We start from the raw sequence: 20,053 nt of genomic DNA, 5'->3' as shown, positions 1-20,053 counted from the left end.
AGCAAAAAGGAAAGTTTGAAGCCTAATCTTAAAAGTAGAGATAGTGTCTGTCTCCTGAATCCAAACTGGAAGCTGGTTCCACAGAAGAGGGGCCTGAAAACTGAAGGCTCTCCCTCCCATTCTACTTTTAAATACTCTAGGAACAACAAGTAGGCCTGCAGAGCGAGAGCAAAGTGCTCTAATAGGGTGATATGGTACTACAAGGTCATTAAGATAAGATGGGGTCTGATTATTTAAGACCTTGTATGTGAGGAGCAGGATTTTGAATTAAATTCTGGATTTAACAGGAAGCCAATGAAGAGAAACCAAATGTTGCCATGTTGAGGCTGTCATTTTTAGCATCTACATGGATGTTGAAATCACCCACAATAATTATTTTATCTGAGCTCAGAACTAAATCAGATAAAAAGTCTGAGAAATCAGACAGAAACTCTGTGTTAGGCCCAGGTGGACGATAGATGATAACAAGTAAGACTGGTTTCTGAGTTTTACAGTTGGGGTGGACGAGGCTAAGCATCAGGCTTTCAAATGAAGCTTGGCTTAGAACTGAAGAAGCTTCTCGGATGAAACATCTTCAAGAAAAGTCCAGACGCTTTTCTTTCCAAACTCCTTATACTACAATGACCTGGATGACTGAGAACCTTGACAGACATTTTGCAATTCATTTGTTATATATCGAGCTAAAAGGCACGGCTACAACACAAAAACACAACATTTCAAAATTGTTCACAAAGAATGAAACTGAACAAGAAGAAATAAAACACTTGTATGTTTTGTCATACACCATAATTATGCATTCATATTAATCTAACTAATTTAGATCAAACTGGCCATTTAAAACAAATGTAATAAGAGACATTAAAATAAATAACTGTGTGTGACTTTTGACATCTGACATGATGTGAATATTTGTCTTTAGGTTGTGAGCGGATGTCAGAAGCAGCACCCTGCGAAGGAGAGTGGGTTAAATTCATCTTCAATCAAAAAACAAATGGAAGATTTCAAATGGAAAAAGTTGTTAATCTTCCTCAAAAAAACCAAATAAACCCTGGCAAGTTGATCGTCAAGGAGCTTAATAATGCCGACAGCAACGGAAAACAATCCAAAGACACAGAATTTGAAGTTGGTACGAAGTTGTGGGTTTTTTGGTCCCATAAAAGAAACTTTATTTGCAATGTTAAATAAGATAAATGTAATGAAGAGTAAAATATCTGATACACACTTTACTGTGTTTTATCTTGGTTTTCTTTTTTCCCTTTAGATAAAGATGGGTGCCCCAAACCATTTAATCAAACTGCATACAGAAATAATAACACCACCATCACCTGTGATTCTCCTGATGGAAAATACAAGCCAGCTTTTTTCTGCAAAGAGGATAACTCCACTTGTCAGAACGTTTTACCAAAAAGCCCTTCTCCGCAGCCAAACTGGAGAATCATGTCAACAAACACCAGCAGCAGCATTTCCATCAGTCATGTGTCCTCACAGGATGCTGGAGTCTACTGGTGTGGAGTGAAATCAGGTGACAAAGAGTTTTCTCTTCAACAAATACATCTAGAGGTTAAAGGTGAGTAATTCACATCTTCACCCTCTTATGTTTCAATTTTATATCAGGGCATGACTAAAATACTACATGTTATAGTGCAGATGTAAATGAAGAAGTTCCATGTTACTGAAGAGCTTTACGATAAGAACACAGAAGGCAGGGACTTTACTCCCGATACTGCAAAAATGAACTTGAATTTGAATTTATTTATTTAAAAGGGACAGTGCAGTTTAACATAGTCCAAGTACAAACATGAAGCTGATGTAACGCACATAAGTTTATAGCTATTGCTAATTGTCAACAATTGTCCCTTGTTGGGCTTACAATCAAAATAGATACATTTTACAATAAAGCATACACTTTCATAAAACCAAATGACATCATAAATACAATTACAGTTAATAGACAATAAATTAAAATAATATTAAAATTAGTTAAAATGGCTACATCTCTGATTTCCTTTTAACCAAACTTTAACCTTCAATGTAAAGGATCTGATGTCTGTAATCAATTTGATTTTGGTTGGAAGTGTGTTCCACAGATGGCAACGCCTTTATGGAAAAAGCTGACTGACCAAATAGATCTTATATTAGTCCATGTTTTATCCTTTGAATCCCCTCTTGCATTTGCCATTCAATTGGGAAGGGAGACACAACAGTGTCAGAATGAGGCTCTCTGTGTTGTACGCAATGTCAATCAGTCTATTTCACTTGCTGGTTTTATCTGTAAATATATTGCAATATAATAGCTTGCAGTTGCCGTTCACCTTGCGATTACTATCTTGTCTCTGGATGTATCCATCCTATTTATACATTTAAAGACTAATTTAAGAAAACACAAATGATTAAAACTCTTAAAACTAAGTAGATTATATTTCTTTAAAATGTGACAGTGATGCCACCGAACAGAGTTTTTATCCATTATTTTTAAAGATTGGTTATATAAGGACACCACAGGCTGAATTATAGATGGTGTTGCCTGGGTCCAAACTGTCATACAATATGAAAAATGAGAGAATATCATAGAATGCATAAATAACTGAGCCTCTGAACTAGGTATATAGTGCCGAATCAACTTAAAACAATTCAGATTAGCGTTGGCCGTCTTAGAAATCTTCTTTACATGCTTGTCAAATTTAAGATGTGAATCTAAAATTATTCCCAGAAACTTAAAATCTTTGACCTTTTTTATTTCTTTGTTCCTTAACTTGATTTTAAAATCATCAGATGAACTTAGTTTCCTAATAGAAAAACACATAGAAACTGTTTTTTTCTTTATTCAATACAAGATGATTATGTTCCAGCCATTGTTGGACATCATTTAGATGTGCCGATAAGGTGTCTGCTGCTTCACCAGGTGACTTAGCTGGTACGTGTATAACTGCATCATCTGCATAAAGTTGGCAGCTAGCTTTTGGACAACTGGCAGGCAAATCATTTATAAACAAACTTTCTCGTTTGGCTCTCAGCGAAGGCGGTCGCACTTTTCTCCTCTCCTCTCCCTTATCTTCCCTGCTTATGTCCTTGTCTTGTCTCGTGTTTTTTACTACTTTTCCCTGGAACATTCTCTCACAGTCTGTTCTCTAAAACCTAAAAGAGGAATTATGGATTGGATCAACTGCTCCCTAAATGCAATTGACACCCCTTTCTCAACGAGAAGTTTGGGCTCGGGTGAGCCTGAGTGCTGAAGATATCTACCTATTCGGAACCATGATAACAGGGTTCTTGCTGATCGGAGCTGGCTTGGCCCTGACTTATCGAAGAATTAAGAAAGCGGAACCGGCTGTTCAAACCCCCACAGGGCTGCCCGCTGGGATTGGAACGATGGGAAGAGGCATGAGTTTCTCAAAATGGGCTCATTGAGTGCAGCACGGATAAGATCTTGGAGAGGCTACGGCTGCTGTGAATACTCAGAATAAGATCTCTGACTGCAGACTGGATACATCTCGAAAGGGCTAGCCCAGAATAACATCTCTGGGCGCAAATTCGATGACATCTCGGTGAGGCACACTGCCGTGAGTTCTCAGAAATCGGCTCCTTGAGCACAAGAAATGACAACATCACAGAACGCAAGTATGGCGAAGCTCGCGGCTCTCCAAGGCTGCCATATCGCGCCATCGGCCCCTCTGGCCAACACCAGTAGGAGGTAGGGTAAAGTGTCTTGCCCAAGGACACAACGACCAGGACAGAGAGCTCGAACCAGCGACCTTCCGGTTACAGATGCGCTTCCCAACCCCCTGAGCCACGGTCGGCCCCGTGTTTAGTTTGTTCCTTCCCATTCCATGCAGGCCACCTGGGTTGGCTGGTAGACTGTTTACTTAGCCTGGCAGGGCGAAGGACACTGTCTCAGCTGAACTATGGACACGCACACATACACTTACACTGATAAGCACACACTCATCCCCCTCCCTTTCCAAACGCCTTTGATGCTTGATTCCTGCGGGGGAACACGGCGGGGCTGTGTGCCGCGCTGGAATGGTAGCGCTGTGCAGGGCGGCTGCTGTGTTCGCTTCGGATTACTCCTCACCCCCCACCCACCCCTGTGGCTTGTCATGTCTTTCACAATGTTGTGCTGTGGACAATTATGTGCTTTTTGTGCAGAGGAGTTTTTTTGTTTCCTGTTCTCGTGCTGTCCTACCATGGAAGCACAGCATGAGTAGAGGTCTCTTTTTTTCCCTCTTGTACTTTCCCATTGTAGTGTACATTTCAGTGTTTTTCTGTAATGCTACCGATCTCCGACTTGTATCCCCATGTGATGTCTGTGTTGTGTAAGGTCGGGGGGGGGGGGCATTTCACTGCAGGACAACCTGCATGTGGCAAATAAAGCTTTGATTGATTGATTGATTAAATAGCAATGGGCCAAGTACAGATCATTGGGATCACAATACCCATTCTGTTTTCCAACATGGATGACTTTTCTTTATCAACCCTCACACACTGCTCTCTTTTGTGAAGATAGGACTCAAACCAATCAACTGCTTGCTTTGCAAAGTCAAATTTTATCAACTTGGAAAGAAGTATGTCGTGGCTGACAGTGTCAAAAGCCTATTTTTGGTCAAGGAACACTGCACCCACAACTTTACCATTATCCAGATTACACTTAATATTTTCAACAAAATAGCAATTTGCCATTTCTGTGGAAAATTTTGGTCTAAAACCAAACTGCATTGGATGAAGCAGTTGATTAGTCTCTAAGTAATCAATTAACTGTGCTGCCACAGCCTTCTCAAGCACATTTGAAAGAACAGAGAGTATGGAAACTGGACGATAATTACATATCAAGTCACGCTCGCCTCCTTTAAAGACTGGAGTAACTACAGCCCCTTTCCACTCATGCTAGAATGCTAGAAATTATAAATATGTTTGCAACAAAACATTTTTCTTTTAATAGAAACATTTGAAGATCATTTTAAAATAACTTTATTGTGACGTTAAAGGATAAAGTAAGACATGTTTTAAGTATTTTGTCGAGGTCCAGTTTATAAAAAGCTGTGAAAAAATGTTGTTTTTTTAATGTATCACTCTGAAATGTTTTCAGTGTTTTCAATATTTTTTTTTAGAGTATTTTACATTATTAATATTTTCAAACTTTATTTTTGTAAAATTCCTCAACAGAGACCTTCTGGATGGTTAAAAAACAAACCTGTGGGTTAATATTTTCTCTTTGGTCTTTCTTTTATTTTACAGATGGCTTAGAGGTTATCATCAGTGTTACTGTGTCTGTAGCTGTGCTCCTGCTGTTTCTGATAGCACTGATCCTCATCTACAAACGTAAGAATGTTCGCAGTTTCAAGATATCTTTTTTATTTCATTAAATTAATGGTCTTTGGCAATTCGTAGTTAAACCAGATTTACATTAAAACCAAACTATGAACTACTAATAAATAATTCTGCTTGGTTGCTATTTTAGGAAATGGTGCAGCAGGACGTCATGTCAAAGAGGTTCGTGATGAAATTATTTCTTTTTTTACTTTTATTTATCAAAACTGAGTTGAATTGAAAATCACAACAGCAGTCACCTCAGGGCACTTTATATTAAAATAAAGCCCTACAGTAATGGAGAGAAAACCCCAACAATGAGATGGCCCCTTATAAGCAAGCGCTTTGGCGACAGTAGGAAAGACAAACTCCCTTTTAACAGGAAGAAACTTCCAGTAGAACCATGGTCAGGGAGAGGAGATCATCTGCTACAGCTGGTTGGGGGTGAGGGGAGGGAGACAGGACAAAAGACATGCTGTGGAAGAGAACTACAATGAGTAGTAATAATAAGTAATGATTCAGTGCAAAGAAGTGTATAAACACATAGTGAGTGAGAAAGCTGACTGAAGGAGAAACACTCAATGCATGATGGGAATCACCCCCACAGCCTACACCTACTGCAGCATAACTGGGAGAGGATTGAGGGTCACCTAATCCAGCCCTCATCTGGTTTCACAGAAGAGGGGCCTGACAGCTAAAGGCTCTGTCGTCTTCCTTATGAAGCAAGAACTACACAGTCGACAGACGGATGTTAAAGTTGTTTCTTAATGTTTGTGACATTTCTGCAGGTTTATTGTAAATTCTTATTTATTACATGGTGAACTTTGCTTACTTGGACTTTCCAAGTCATCATGTTACACTATAATCCTATAATTGCTGTGCTGTTAGGTCAGTGGAATAGGTTGTAGTGGAAAAAGGTTGTGAGATTCAGTCTCCCCAGTGATTTAGCTTTCAATAATCTCTCACTCTTCTTGTAACTGTTTGTTTTATTTTTTCATTATAAACATAATATAAAGACGTGAGTCTAGACAACAATGTAAACTCTCCAATGTCTGCAAAACGTCAATTTTGGAATCATTTCAGACTTCACGACAAGACAAAAAAATGTCAGCTGATGGTTATTCAAGGCTGAATAGTAGAAAAAAATTGTAAAAAAAAAAGCATATTTTTTGTTTCTGGCAACATAGGAACAATTTTTATGGATAGTGTTTAGACATAAACTCATTTTCTGCTTATTGTTGAAGGACTGTATCTGTGACGAGAGACAGGAGAACCTCCAGAACCCAGAAAATGCAGTGAACTCGATTTCCATCAGTGCCAATAATCCCATAAACCACACTGCCTCGCCACATTACGCTGCCATCAACTTTCAAGTGAGGTCTGAAAAAGCTGGCAGTGTGATACTCCAACCCAGCTCCTCTGCCTGTGAGTATTCTGCTGTGAAGTTCAGCAAGTGTCCAGACGACCTGACCGTGACCGAACCACACAGACTGGTGAAGTAGATCCTCCACTTATCAGGCAAAATGAAAATGAAAAAAAGATCAGCTCTGTGAGGAACATGTTTGTTGTAAAATTGTTAAAAATTAGCAAGGAATCATGTGATTACTTTTGGGTTTCGGGATTTAAACCAAGCTATTTAGATGAAAGTCTCACATTTTTGTGACAGTATTCGTCTGTTCGGGGGTCTTAGACTTCTGCCAGATTATCTACCGGTTCACATCAGCAGTGAAATGCATTGTGTCTCAATGGACCTGAGATAATGTGTTATACCATGCTGTGGTATCATGCACAGAGTTGAACACAGTTCATTCAGCCCAATGCAGAGTTTAAACCAGTTCAGAGCACAGTTAGTGGAGGTGAATTTAAGCTGATACTAAAATGGAAATGAGGCACACGGGGAAATTTCGTCAAATTAAAGTCTGCTCTTCAATCACATCTTAATTGTTGTTATATTTACAGTTGAATGTGATGGTTTACAGAGACAAAAGTACAAAAAACGTGATGCACAAATACTTACGAAGCTAACTGTGTCACCACATGGACAGGTCGATCCACCGTTCTCTACCAGTCAGAATAGTGGGCGGTTACTCAGGGAGTGAACTGGTCAGCAGTCCCACATAACATGAAAACAATCAAAAGTGATGTTGTGAGTTTGACACACAAACCAGCTTTTCAGGATTGGGATCATCAGCAGTTGCACCAGTTTGTTTTTACAGTGCTGTTAATGATGTAAAGTTGGGAAATAAATACAGACTGTGGGGGATGTGTCATTATTATCTTTTTGTCATCAATTGCATCATGTCTCTGTGGAAGTCAGAGTTTCAGGCTGCATGTGAGAACGGTGTAGACTCAACTGATTCTCCTCGCAATAAAAGAATTTTCTATGAAAGTACTAAACGTCTATTTCTGTCACACTGTGCCACACACTTCCTGTTATTTATACTTAAACCACTTATTTCCTCTTTATCAACAAGAAGCAATAAGGTTGGTGAGAAAATAAACTTAAAAGGGAAGGACAGAGAGAGATGAGGGAACAAAGTTTTAGGTCAGAGAAGAGAAACAATCAAGAAACAACACTGGACGCCAAACACCCGAGAGACAAACAGCCAAAGGCAAACTAGTCTGACCGACCATTCTAAGTACTAAGACACATTTTAACCATAAATGTAGACAACAATTAGTTTCGTATACTTGATGATATATAGTTTGTTGTGAGGAGGCAGTGCTAACCACTGTGACCACACTCTGACACACACTTGTACATCCACACTCAAGATGAAATCTCAAACCAAATAAGGGAAACGATCAAACCTGGTGATGGTTTTTAGTCTTTACTTTCAAATTTTCTCCCCTGGTGCAGAAATATTGGAGAAAACTGTTTATGTGCTTCATTTGTCTGTAAGAGTTAATATGCGAGATTAGTGTCATCCTGGTTTGACAAACAGCAGATCGAGTTGTGTTTATTTCTTCCAGCTGTTTGTGTGTATTAAATGTGATTCATAATTCAGTTCTTGAATTTTAATGAATTGGCTTTGATAATGAACACAAAGAGAGGGTCAGACAGATGGTACAACATGAATACTTTTGTGAGACAAGTGAGCTGTTCCGCACAAAGTCACTAAACAAAGATTGTAAACAGATATAAACGCACACTTTCTATCATTTTTGTGTCTTGAAAGTGTACAAATGTTCTGTCTTTACTTTCAAAGGTTGTGTGTTTGGTCATGGGACTGCTTATATGTGCTTCTTTTAAAACCACAGCTATTTTAATCACCACCACCATCTTTTTCTACTCCATCACTTCCTCATTCTCAAATCACACCCTCAAATATTTGAGTTATGAGTTAACCACAGCAAACATTTCTGGCACAACTTCACCTACTTTCAAGGTTTGAACCAGCTGACATATACCGGGTTAGTATTGGTTAATTGGTTAAGTCACGCCCAAGTAAATACTGGACTAAGTCATTAATGATGAAGATGGGGTGAGGAGACATAATCCACACCTGTCTTAAAATACATGCATGAAATACATAAAAGGAATATTACAAATATACAAAAAATGATAACAAAGAAAAACATTTAATTCAAAAAAGAAGTCAGTGCAGCAGCTAGATTTAAAAACAAGAGGACATCATCACATGGATAAACATTTGTGGAAAGGTCCTCATTTATGTCTCTCAAATTCAGACTTAAAACGAGACATCTAGAATGTTACTCCCTCTTTTACTGAAAAAATAAATAGAAATAGATAAATAGACAAACATTACCCGTGTGAGAATGATTGACAGAGCAAAGTAACTGGTAAAAAAGAATAAAAAAAGGGTACAGTTCACAAAAACTCATTGATAGAAAAATTCTCATTCATACCTCTAGGGTGCAGACTCGTAAAACTGAATATCCAAAATGATTCTCTATTAAAATTAATATTACCACCTCATTGGTTTAGTTTAATGGCTAGATCATTAGATCATTCGTCTTTGAGGAAGTTGAGTCATGATTTAACCTCATATATGGATGGATACATGGATGTCTGAAGTTTTGATCTCCTCCATACCCGCTTCACACCCCGGAGGACGGGGCTGTGGCCCCCCCACACACTCCCTAGCAGATCATTACATGGAGAAACCTTTGGAATGCAAGCGCGCGGATCCACACAGGTATGCACACGGGTGTTCACTGCTCGTAGACCCAAATTACACCTTTCTTGGCTGCTACTTCGAAGCACATCTGTCCTGCGTGCTGCACAACAACATTGAATATTTAGTATTTACTGCTGTTTACACTTAGCTAGATTAATGCGATGGTGTTGTGTTTAGTATGTTGCTTTGTTTTTTTTTCTGCTTGTTTTCTATTCTTCTCTCAACAGGTGATCCAGGAGATTTTTATTTTTTTTCTCCCCCCCTTTCTCACTGTCCCTCTCCCCTTCTGTTTTTCCTTTCCTTCCTCTTTCTTTCTCCCTTTCCTATCCCTCACTCATGTCTGTCCCGTCTGTAACATCTGAAAATAAAATATAATAAATAATAAAAACAAAGATCGACCAAATGGACCAATACGGCAATGCCACGATGATCCATTTGGCAAAGTAAATCCATTGGGTATCCTTGTTGGTCTTCAGACAACAATTCTGACGGTTAAAGAACCAAATGGGACAGGCAAAAAAAAAAAAAAAAAAAAAAAAAAGAATCGATTAAGCTAGGTGGCTAATATGTATAGCCATGTAAATGTGTTAATAATGTCGGTTTAAATGCTTTCCCATGATTATTTTCATGTTGGCTGGAAATAAAATACTTTTATATAAAATAAAATACCCCTTGTTATTAGTGCAGATTACTGCAACTTCTGCATGACAGGCGTGTCTGTTACACGCTTTGTTGTGATATCGGGTGTAGGCAGTGATTAAGATGCTAGTTGTGTTCAATACATTCCAATTTTATTTATATAGTGCCAAATCACAACAATAGTTGCCTCAAGGTGCTTTTTATTTTAAAGTAAAGACCCTGCAACCCCGCTGTGAGCAAGCATTTGGCGACAGTGAGAGGGAAGAACTCCCTTTTAACAGGAAGAGCCAGAGATGAATAAAAACAAATGATTTCATGCAAATGTATTTGTGTGGTCACACTTTGTCCAGTCTGCAAACTAGACAGAAAACAGAACAAACGTATCAATATTGAAGAAGAAAGAAAAAAAAAAGAAAAAAAAAATGAAACGATGGTGACCATGCACGTTTTATCTTTGCTTTTAACTTAATATGCTTTTAGCCATAGAACCAACAACCCTTGAACCTGTACGTGTAAAAGGAAACATTCTTGTAAACCACAGAAAACATCAGAGGAAGTGGTTTGATACTGAAGGGTGGTGGCTAATTTTGTGTGTTTGAGATAAATTACTACCTGCAAAGAGATTTTGAACTCTAATGAGACTACCTATTGTAATGAGATATATAAATAAAGTATATACGTACTGTGTAGTATAAACCACAGGAATAGTGAACTGACTAAAGGGATAAATTTCGTAACATAAAAAAGGGCAGATTTTTAGAGTAGAATACAAAAGAGTAGAATATGAGTAGAGTATAAATTATCTCAAAAAAGAAGTATTAAAAAAACTCTTGTCTTAGCCCCAGTGGGTCTGTGATATGAAGGGAAACTAAGCAGGTTTTTATTTTTGTACAAAATTATCTCTGAGATTACAGTTAGCTGAAGCTGTTGATGTAAGCTATCATTTCCCAATAAGCAAAACCAGCTACTCTTTTAGTTTAGTTAAAAACAGCTTTTAAAACTAGAGGTCTTAAATCTGCAAACCTGGATCACTAAAATGGTCCAAACCTGCAGTTTCTCTCTCTCTTTTTAAATCAAATGTGCAATCGAATGATCCCAGGAGTGACATTTTACAAAACATTAAGTGTCTGAATCATCCCAACACTGAATTCTTGTTTTGGTCATGAAAAAATATTCAATTTAGTTACATTTTTTGTAAATGCACTTTAAATTGTAATGCACACATAATAAGACACTGGAACTGATTTTAATGTATCTTTAAATGGCTCATTAGTTGTTTACAGAACATAATTGTACTTTTTTAGACACTGAAAGGATTTGCCAGTAATTGACAAAATCTTAAATATGTGAAATGATTTTTCATGCTGCCCATAAAAACATGTAAAACGTATCTAAAGTATGAAAAAGAAAGTCGATATAATAAATGCTACTGCCACAACTGTTGGACATGACTGCCACGCTGTCACAGCTTTCCAGTTCAACCAGGGAAATTTTCACCAACTCATTCACCCTGACGCACACAGCATTTATTTCCTGTTTACTGGTAATCAAAAGAAGTAAGTTACACAGAGGGAGGAGCTGTGTTTAAGGAAAAAAATTAAAAAGGACAGACAGGAAGGTGGGGCAAGAAAGTTTAAAATCACATACGGGTGGAATTCAAGAAACAACCCTGGAGAGTCTCAGACAAACCAGTGAAAGCAAACAAGCCGAGGATACATCAGACTCTTAAAGAAGCATCAGCACGCAGCACGGTGATGTTACTGCTACTACTCATCTTCTCACTGACAGGTAAAAAGATAACTAACATTTGTTAATACAACAGACTACTGAATGTTACATTACAATACATATGCTGCTGGTGATTATGTGTTTTGGATTGGTTTAAGATTTTTTTTTTTTTTCAATTTCTTACTTTTTAAGTCTGTTCATATATTTTAAAAATGGCAAAAAGGTTTTTACAACTCAAGCAAACAATCACATTTTAATCATATATAATATATAAATAGAAAAACTAAAATTGTGCTCATGCACTTTAATAAAATATACCATCTTAAAAATGTTAACATTAATTATGTGCACCATTTCTTTTCTTTTACATAACACATCTTCACCTTGTTTATTAAAGCTTTTAGGAAGTAAAACGTCTGATTGGATAATCTCGGGTCGTACCATCTGAACATAGCACCCTGAGTCTATCGCTACAACAAACACTGAATTTAAATAGTTACATGGATGAGACATCATGAACCAGGCAACAAATCAAAAACAGGTCTTAGTGTACAAATATCTTTGTGGTATAAGAAGTGCTAAAAATTGTATTTCTCTCATACATTTCAAGAACAAACATGCGTGCATGAAATTAATGTTGACTTTGACTACGTGGCTGCAGCTCCAGATTCTTACAAAGAGATTTTTTTCATTTTCAGGTTGTGAATCTGAAGTGAGAGCATGTCACCATCGATGGGCTGAAATCACCTGCAAATATCCTGAAACAAATAACATATATCAGTACACTGATGTAGTTCTTTCCAATGGAACACCTGTACAAACCTCTAAGAAGGACGTGTGGGAAGAAAATGGCAGATTTTGCCTCTACCATGATACAAAAAATAAAAATCTCAAGGTTGCAATAAAACATGTTAAAGAGCAAGAGTTTGGGAAGTACAGGTGCAGGTTTTTTCAAAGATCGAACTTATCTGACATACAGGAAGGAAAACTGGAGACTGGTAAGAAATATCATCATCATCACCATCATCCTTGTGTCAGACACCAGACGAGGCACACACAGGAAATCAGAATATTTGATTAAAAAAATCGATACAGAATAAAACAGGAGTTTCGGAAACACTGGGAACTTTTTTTCTGGCTCATGAGCAGTCCTGAGCTGCAGTACGAACTTTTCTAAAACATTTCCACAGTTAGTGAGTCCCCATCTATTCAAAGTAATGGAGCAAAGGACATTTCGAAAAGTCACCTGAACATAAAAGAAACTAGACAAGTCCTTAAAATAAACTGCTTTAATTCTCTGATTTGTTTACAGAGCATGTAAACTGCCCGCGAACATTTCTCAGCGTGTACAGAACAGCTAACAGCACCTTCACATGTGATTATCCAGATGTTTACGAGTCCCACAAAAAGTTCTTCTGTAAAAAGAAACATTTTGCCTGTGAGGACATTTTATCAACGCCAAAAGGGAAGTTTACTCTCACAGGCAGCAGCCGTGCCTTGAACATTTCCATCAGTCATGTGAACTCACAGGATGCTGGTGATTACTGGTGTGGAGTAAAATCAAATGATGGAAGTTACAGATTATCACACACACAAGTACACCTGAAAGTTATAGGTGAGTATTCCACATGTTCAGTATCACAGGTTTAAATGATAAAAGCTGGCTGATAAGCTGAAGGCAAATATTTGTCTTTTTGTCTTCAGATATTGAACCTTTGACATCAACTATTGGACAGAACTTCACATACCAGTGTAAGTACAACCAGGATGCCTCCTCATGTATAAAATTCATCTGCAAAGGAGAAGATTCAACTGTATGCAAACAGCTAGTAACCAGCACAGAGCCTGGCGTGAACCAGAGATTTATAATGAAAGAGAACAACGGGAGTATCACCATTACAGTGAGAGAAGTAACAGCAAACGATAGTGGGATATACTGGTGTGGAGCAAGAGTCCCTCACAAACACAATCAAACACATGACGACTTCTTTGATGGATTTAATTTGACTGTAGGTAAGTTGTGCTGTTTGTTGTGTGGGTGACTGTCAAGATCAACCCTTCAAAGAAAATATATGTCACTTTTTAAGACATTTGCTTGTAGTCAGTCAGAAATCAAAAGGAAATGTGAGGTAACACAGACTGTTTTCTCCTGGACTATAAGTGGAATATTTGGGCTATGCTACAATCATAATTAACAGCAATAGCAGTGTAATATTTTGTGATATAACAACATCGTGTCTTTAGTTTCCCTAGTGCACATAAGAATGGATGGAAATTAAGAAAGGCTTTAAGGTACTGGTTAAAAAACTTGACCCAGGATACAACATCATAAATAAAAGTTTCTTTTAAATTTTACTGTGTGACAGTCCTGTGCAGGCTTAACCTGTAGAGTTACAAGGTTTAGTAACAAAATACCAGCATTTTAAATGTTATACTTAAGCTAGGACACTTTTGTCTTTGCATTTGTCTTATGTTGCATCACCACATAAGTCCTCCTTTCCCAATATTGTGTCATCAGTGATAGCAAATCCTTGGGAAAAGTGAAAAATGCCCTAATTATATTTGCCCTAATATGCAGCCTGCAAGCTGCAAGCAGATGATGAAATTTTCTCTAACATATCATCAGAAATATCCCAAATTTCCTTAAAATATGACATCATTTTAAAAGGTTGATCTCCCACCCCTACTAACTTATACTTAAAAGTGCAGTCAAGACCTTTAGTTAATTATTTAACATCAATATTATCGATAATGATCTACACCAGAAACTGTGTATTAAAAACATACATTGGTTTCTAGACTTTTGAAGTCTGACTGATAAGGTTTTGGGTGCCACCATGTTGTGTGTTCCATACACTGTAACAATGAAACACACAGAAACACATCTGCTTATTAGACTGCTAATGCTAGCATTCTATTACCTGCATGGCGTGCACCACATAGCAGGCTGTACAAATCTGTTCAGTCACGCACACCTCAAATGCTACTGAAAGGTCTGGATCAGAATTAGTGAAAGTCAGGTCAAGGGATTAATTAATAGGTGCATTATTTGCATCGGTTACAAAGTCTGCAAAAGTATATTCTGCAAAAGCACTTGACAAAGTTCACTGTATGAATGTAATAACCTCTGAGGCTGTTGCTGTTTATGCTTCAGTCTTCCTGCACCACCTTCACCACCTGCAGAGGTGTGACGTGAATATTTACAGGTTTATCTTGATGAACATTCATTTTCCTATATATATTTAATATGAAGGGGAAATCTCAGAACACAATACTTTTTAGAAAAACTTTTCCCTCACAGTGCAGTCTTCTTGATATTCAAGGAAAACATATAACACGTTCACAGCGTCAGTGTTTTCACCTGGGAGGGCACTAGTCCTAGAGTCCATCAGCCTTAAACATCTTTACTTAGCACAGTTTAATCTGCACGATATCTGAAACTCTCTGTAACTAGCTTTACTGCAACAGAAGAATTTAGTTTAGAGATGTTATTATAATGTCTAGTGTCTGTACTGCTGAACCTTTGACGATATGTTGCTGTGCAGGATGTGAAAAATGATTTCAAAATATTTCTGTCTCAAAACAAACAAAAAACCCCAAACAGATTCTCATCGTTTGATCTTTTTCTTAAAGGAATAAGACTTAATATTCAAAATTGTGTGTTTTGCATATTAACGTCAGTTGTTTCAGTTATATAAGACATACGACTTTCTGAACACTCTCCTTTTCTTCAAGGTCTGAACCAAGGAAGTATTCTCCATCCACATGAGAATAAGAATTTTGGTGAGAGTGTACATTTACTATCTCGCAGAAAACAAACAGACATTTTCACGACATCCTCGGACAGTGTTGTGTGATGATTGCATGTGAATCAGTTTCCAGTCATCCTGACTCTTTTTGTTTTTTCTGAGGCAGTCGTTGTGTTGACCGTCTGTATGGCTTTTCTGCTGCCAGTGCTGCTGATGGTTGTGATAGTTTTGATCCTTATTTACAAACGTAAGTTCATTTATCACTTACCTTCATTTTTACATCTATATCTAATCATACATCTGGCAGAAAGTTGCCGTGAGCAGGGGGGCAGACAGGTGAGATTTCCAGATCTAAGATGTCAAGACGGAGTTAGCAGCAGAAGGCGGTGGTTAGTTTCTAGCAGGTAAAAAGTTGGCGAGAAGGACCAGTGACAGAGGAGGCCGAACAGCACTACAGTGGTACTAACAATCTGGCGGAAAGTGAAGGTCTCAGCCGGTCCTTAAATACTGACAGGTTATTACTAGAGATGAGCCGTAGTTGAGGGAAGCTGGATGTGAGAATCGGAGCTTCTGGAGTGCATTGTGGAAAAATATGCCAAACAGCAACACACACACTGGATCCTGACAGATGTCAAATGAAGAGCTAGTTAAGTCTCAGTTCAGTGACGTGTCGAAATGAATCTACGTTGTTCTGTTTCTTTTCGATTTCTCAGGCCTTTCATCTTCAAAGGATACAGGAAGTGAAGCAACAGCACAGTATATCAAAGAGGTGAGTGAATGGTGCTCTATGTGTGACTGTGGCAGTGTGCTATGATCCATGCAATCACAGGGAGGTTTCTGATGCAGTACCATATACTTGGCTGCCAGCAACCACATGCCAACCAATCAGTCAATGCATATTTTTTTCCTAAAGACCTGTGGTTGCCAGGGGGGTCACTGACACCTCTCTAGTCCACTGTGTCCAGGGAATTAGCAGTTTCCTGGCAACTGCCAGCACCAACAGCAACCAGTCAGAGAATACACATGAAAGTAGAGTCACTGCCACATCATCACTCGCCAGTCTCTAGACCTGTGCGGCCGAGGCCTGACCTTATAGTACCTGCTAACACTGACTGATTGAAAGCTCTCCCAAGTAAAAAAAAAATAGTGAACTGATTTAATGGATGCATGATTAATAATCCCTGGTTTAGCTTTTTTGGCCATTTTCATATCATTTTATTTGCCAGCGTTCTGAACTAAGCATTGCTTAACAGTTTTAGCAACACCAATTTGAATTTCAAGATGTACAGATAATGATTGATGGTAAACCTCATCAGATCAAATATAAACAGTTCAAACTGTATTTTCTTCTCCTCTTTCTGGCAAGGACAATATCTATGAAGAAATAGAGGAGCATTTCCAGAGTCCAGGCTCAGAATATGCCACAAACACAGTTTATCTCACCGTCGATCATCCTACAAACCATCCTGCCTCACTCCATTACTCCACCATCAACTTTCCGATCAGCTCTGACATAGCTGCTGCTGAGACACTGATCCTCACACCCAGCTCATCGACCTGCAAATATTCGACTGTGAAGCACAGCACGAGTCTGACGACGTCGACTGCCACACACCCACCCAGACCTCCACAGGAGCCTCTCTACTCAAAAGTCAACAAGTTGAAGCCAAGACAGAAATAAGGTCTGTGAAGAAATATGAAATACATTGACTGATTTATGTCAAATCGTGTATAGTAATTAAAAAAAAAACAAAGAGGTGCAAAACAAGTGTATCAAAATGTTGGCAACATGCTCCCAAACTGAAAAGGAAGTGCGCTGACGTAGAGCGTGACATGTTTTGAAACCAGTCTGATAAGGTGAAACTTGCGGTGTTCTGTTGCGTAGATAAATTCTGTCTACATTTCCTTCCTTGAGGTGTTTTTAGTTACAAAATATGAATCTTCTTGCATGCGTTTCTTGTTTGTCCTTGTGCTTTCATGAATGCTGGTAGGATTCACACAATACTGTAATATTTTTATGGTCACAGTTTCCACATTTCTTAGTGGAATCTTGTGATATTTGGAAATGATAAAAATAGGTTAAATCCAAGATTTGAAATCTATTTTCAAATTAAACTGAAAATGTCTTTAATCTCTTGGCGTGGTTATGTTTAACTTAAAAGACTCCATATTCAGCAAAAAAGCCTTGATCATGTTCATGCTGCAGTAAGTCAGAGTAAGCCTTTACCTCAAACTGAATTAAATAAAAATTACAGAAAAGTTTATTTAAATACACATAGCAGCATCATTTTTAATAAAATGATATCAGGATGCTGAGCCTCCACTGGTTTAAATCTGCACTCTCCATCATTCTCCCTTTTAGACTCTCCCTGATGCAATCCACCCCTGTCAACCTCAAACCCACCTCAGCTGGAAACATCCAAACCTCAGTCTACATCCTCACCACCACCACCTAGACTCTGGTGGGTCCTGTCCTAAAACTGCTGGGATTGTGTTCTGCCATGATGAGCTGCTGGAGTCTGACTGCCAAATACAATCATTTCTCTATGTCAGTAAATCATGTTCTTTTAAGTGAACTCTCCTTATTGAAACACTTTTGAGACACATCCCTGGTGTCCTTTTAACAACCCCACAGACTGCAGTGATGGGAATAACGGCGTTACTTTTTCAAGCAGCTGCGCGCGCTCCCGCGGACGGTAATCACGATCACTGTCTCGCACAACACCTGGAGCTCAGGGGGCAAAACAATCACATGAGTGCTGCTGTTTGACTGAGGAAGAATAAAGTAGTCGTGGTAAGCCAATCACATGACCACTTCAAGACAAAGCAACAAGGTGATATATACCAGTCTATAAACTGTGTTGATAGGCCAGTAAAACCAGAGTCATGATAAAAAATATATTAGCAGCGTTTTTTCCTCAATAGTTTCGTCACGTTTACTGTCTAAGGAAAGCGCAGCGAGACCTCTCTGCTTATGAGCAAAAAAACAAACAAAAAACACCCAAAGTTTTAGGAGTGACGCGAGAGAGAGAGAGTTTTGAGATGTGAGAGATTTGAGAGATTAGCGTGTTTGGAGTGTGTAGTTAATGTGTTGTCTTGTGTAGTTAGTGTGTAGTGTTGTGGATAGTTTTGTGTTGTGTGTCAGAACAATGCTGTCTCCAGGTAGAAACAGGAGTGATACACCTGCTGCTGTCAGACCTGCAGGTATCAGGCTGTGATGTTCTCCTTTATAGTGGACAGAAATAATTTTTTTGGAGTGGCACAAATAATTTGTGTGACATCTTATTGAATGTAGAACAGCTGATTGTTGTGTAAATAGTTTGAAATGGTTATTTAAAAAATCAAGGTAAAAGGTAAATGGCTGCAAATAACTTTGTTGTTTGCAAAACTTGTACATAGGATTTTAAAATTGACAATTTATATTTGCATTTAAAGTTATGAAATATGATTCAATAAACATGTTTGTGGTTGTTACAGTAAAAAATATAAGTTTTTCTACTCTGTTTTTATGTTTTTTTGTCTGACTTTAGATCAATTGTGTTAATACAGTCAGTCAAAATGAAAACATGACTGTAAATTCAGACACGTGAGGTTGTGCTGAGTAGAATGATACCAAACAAGACAAAGTAAATAGTTTTTAAAGGTGAAATGTGGAGGAAACATCAAAAGTAGTTAAAAATGGCCAATTATACCCTGGAACCCAGAGGGTTAAACATTTTTAAGTACCGCAATAGTTACTTTTCAGGGAATTAGTTACTTTTAGAATATTGTAACTCAGTTACTAACTCAGTTACTTTTTGAAGAAGTAACTAGTAACTATAATTAATTACTTTTTCAAAGTAACTTGCCCAACACTGACAGACTGTACATATGAACAATTCACAAACGATTTCAGCATTTGTCTTCTGAGTCACTTGTGCCAATGTTGAATGATTTGCATTTTACAGGGATCACAGAAAAACCTCAGCTAGAGGTTCAGATTACTTGGTATGTTTTACTGGGGAGAATGAGACAGATGTGCTGTGGGTGCTACTTTTTACAACATCTGAGGTTAGTTTAACACAACAAGATCACTGTTTAGAGCAAAAATTAATTACTTAAAAACACTGTCTTTGTTTAACTGGTGATATTTCCATGCATAAGGTTGATGGGGAAGTGGCAGCAGGCACGTTTAGACAAAGCAGTGAGAAAATGTTCTTGTCTCATTTTTCCCATCATATTGTTCTCACTCCAGTGTTATTTGAGGGTCGCCAACCTTGCAGCTAAAGCATACAGTGTACATTATCTGTACTGAGATGGAGTGAAGTCCAGTCCACTAATGCCACCTGCAGTAAAGAGCCATTATCTAGAACCAGATTAACTTCCGACACATCTTTACTTGGCTTACTGATCAGATTTTAAATCCCACTTCATGTACAATACATCTGAAACTTTGAACACTTTTCTGTTCCTGCTTCTTGTAAGTAAACTATTACCTAAATAAAATGTTGT

At 38.1% G+C, this 20,053-nt stretch overlaps 1 protein-coding gene across 1 annotated transcript; it reads left to right on the top strand.

Annotated features, from left to right (window-relative positions):
* The first annotated feature begins 923 nt into the window (after positions 1-923).
* Positions 924-18,849, top strand: LOC146670606 (uncharacterized). Its single transcript, XM_085408076.1, has 13 exons — positions 924-1,126; positions 1,262-1,567; positions 5,233-5,316; positions 5,456-5,487; positions 6,549-6,797; positions 7,264-7,291; positions 12,512-12,811; positions 13,126-13,428; positions 13,518-13,826; positions 15,549-15,596; positions 15,729-15,931; positions 16,929-17,244; positions 17,925-18,849. Exons 1-12 carry the CDS (start codon positions 931-933, stop codon positions 17,241-17,243), a joined length of 2,373 nt encoding a protein of 790 aa, XP_085264202.1. The 5' UTR covers positions 924-930; the 3' UTR covers position 17,244; positions 17,925-18,849.
* Positions 18,850-20,053: the final 1,204 nt, after the last annotated feature.

This window comes from Rhamphochromis longiceps, linkage group LG5 (assembly GCF_057381845.1).
Source record: "Rhamphochromis longiceps isolate RC_006_pf linkage group LG5, R_longiceps_female_GT1.1, whole genome shotgun sequence".
NCBI classification, from domain to species: Eukaryota; Metazoa; Chordata; class Actinopteri; order Cichliformes; family Cichlidae; genus Rhamphochromis; species Rhamphochromis longiceps.
The sequence above is the reverse complement of the archived record's forward strand: the minus strand, read 5'-3'. Positions and strand labels throughout refer to the sequence as shown.

Bases quoted from the DNA above. Each gene is read 5' to 3' on its own strand.
- LOC146670606 (XM_085408076.1), top strand. From the start codon at position 931: ATGTCAGAAGCAGCACCCTGCGAAGGAGAGTGGGTTAAATTCATCTTC. The intron at 6,798-7,263 runs GTGAAGTAGATC...TTATATTTACAG, and splicing joins TGACCGAACCACACAGACTG to TTGAATGTGATGGTTTACAG. The intron at 12,812-13,125 runs GTAAGAAATATC...ATTTGTTTACAG, and splicing joins GGAAGGAAAACTGGAGACTG to AGCATGTAAACTGCCCGCGA.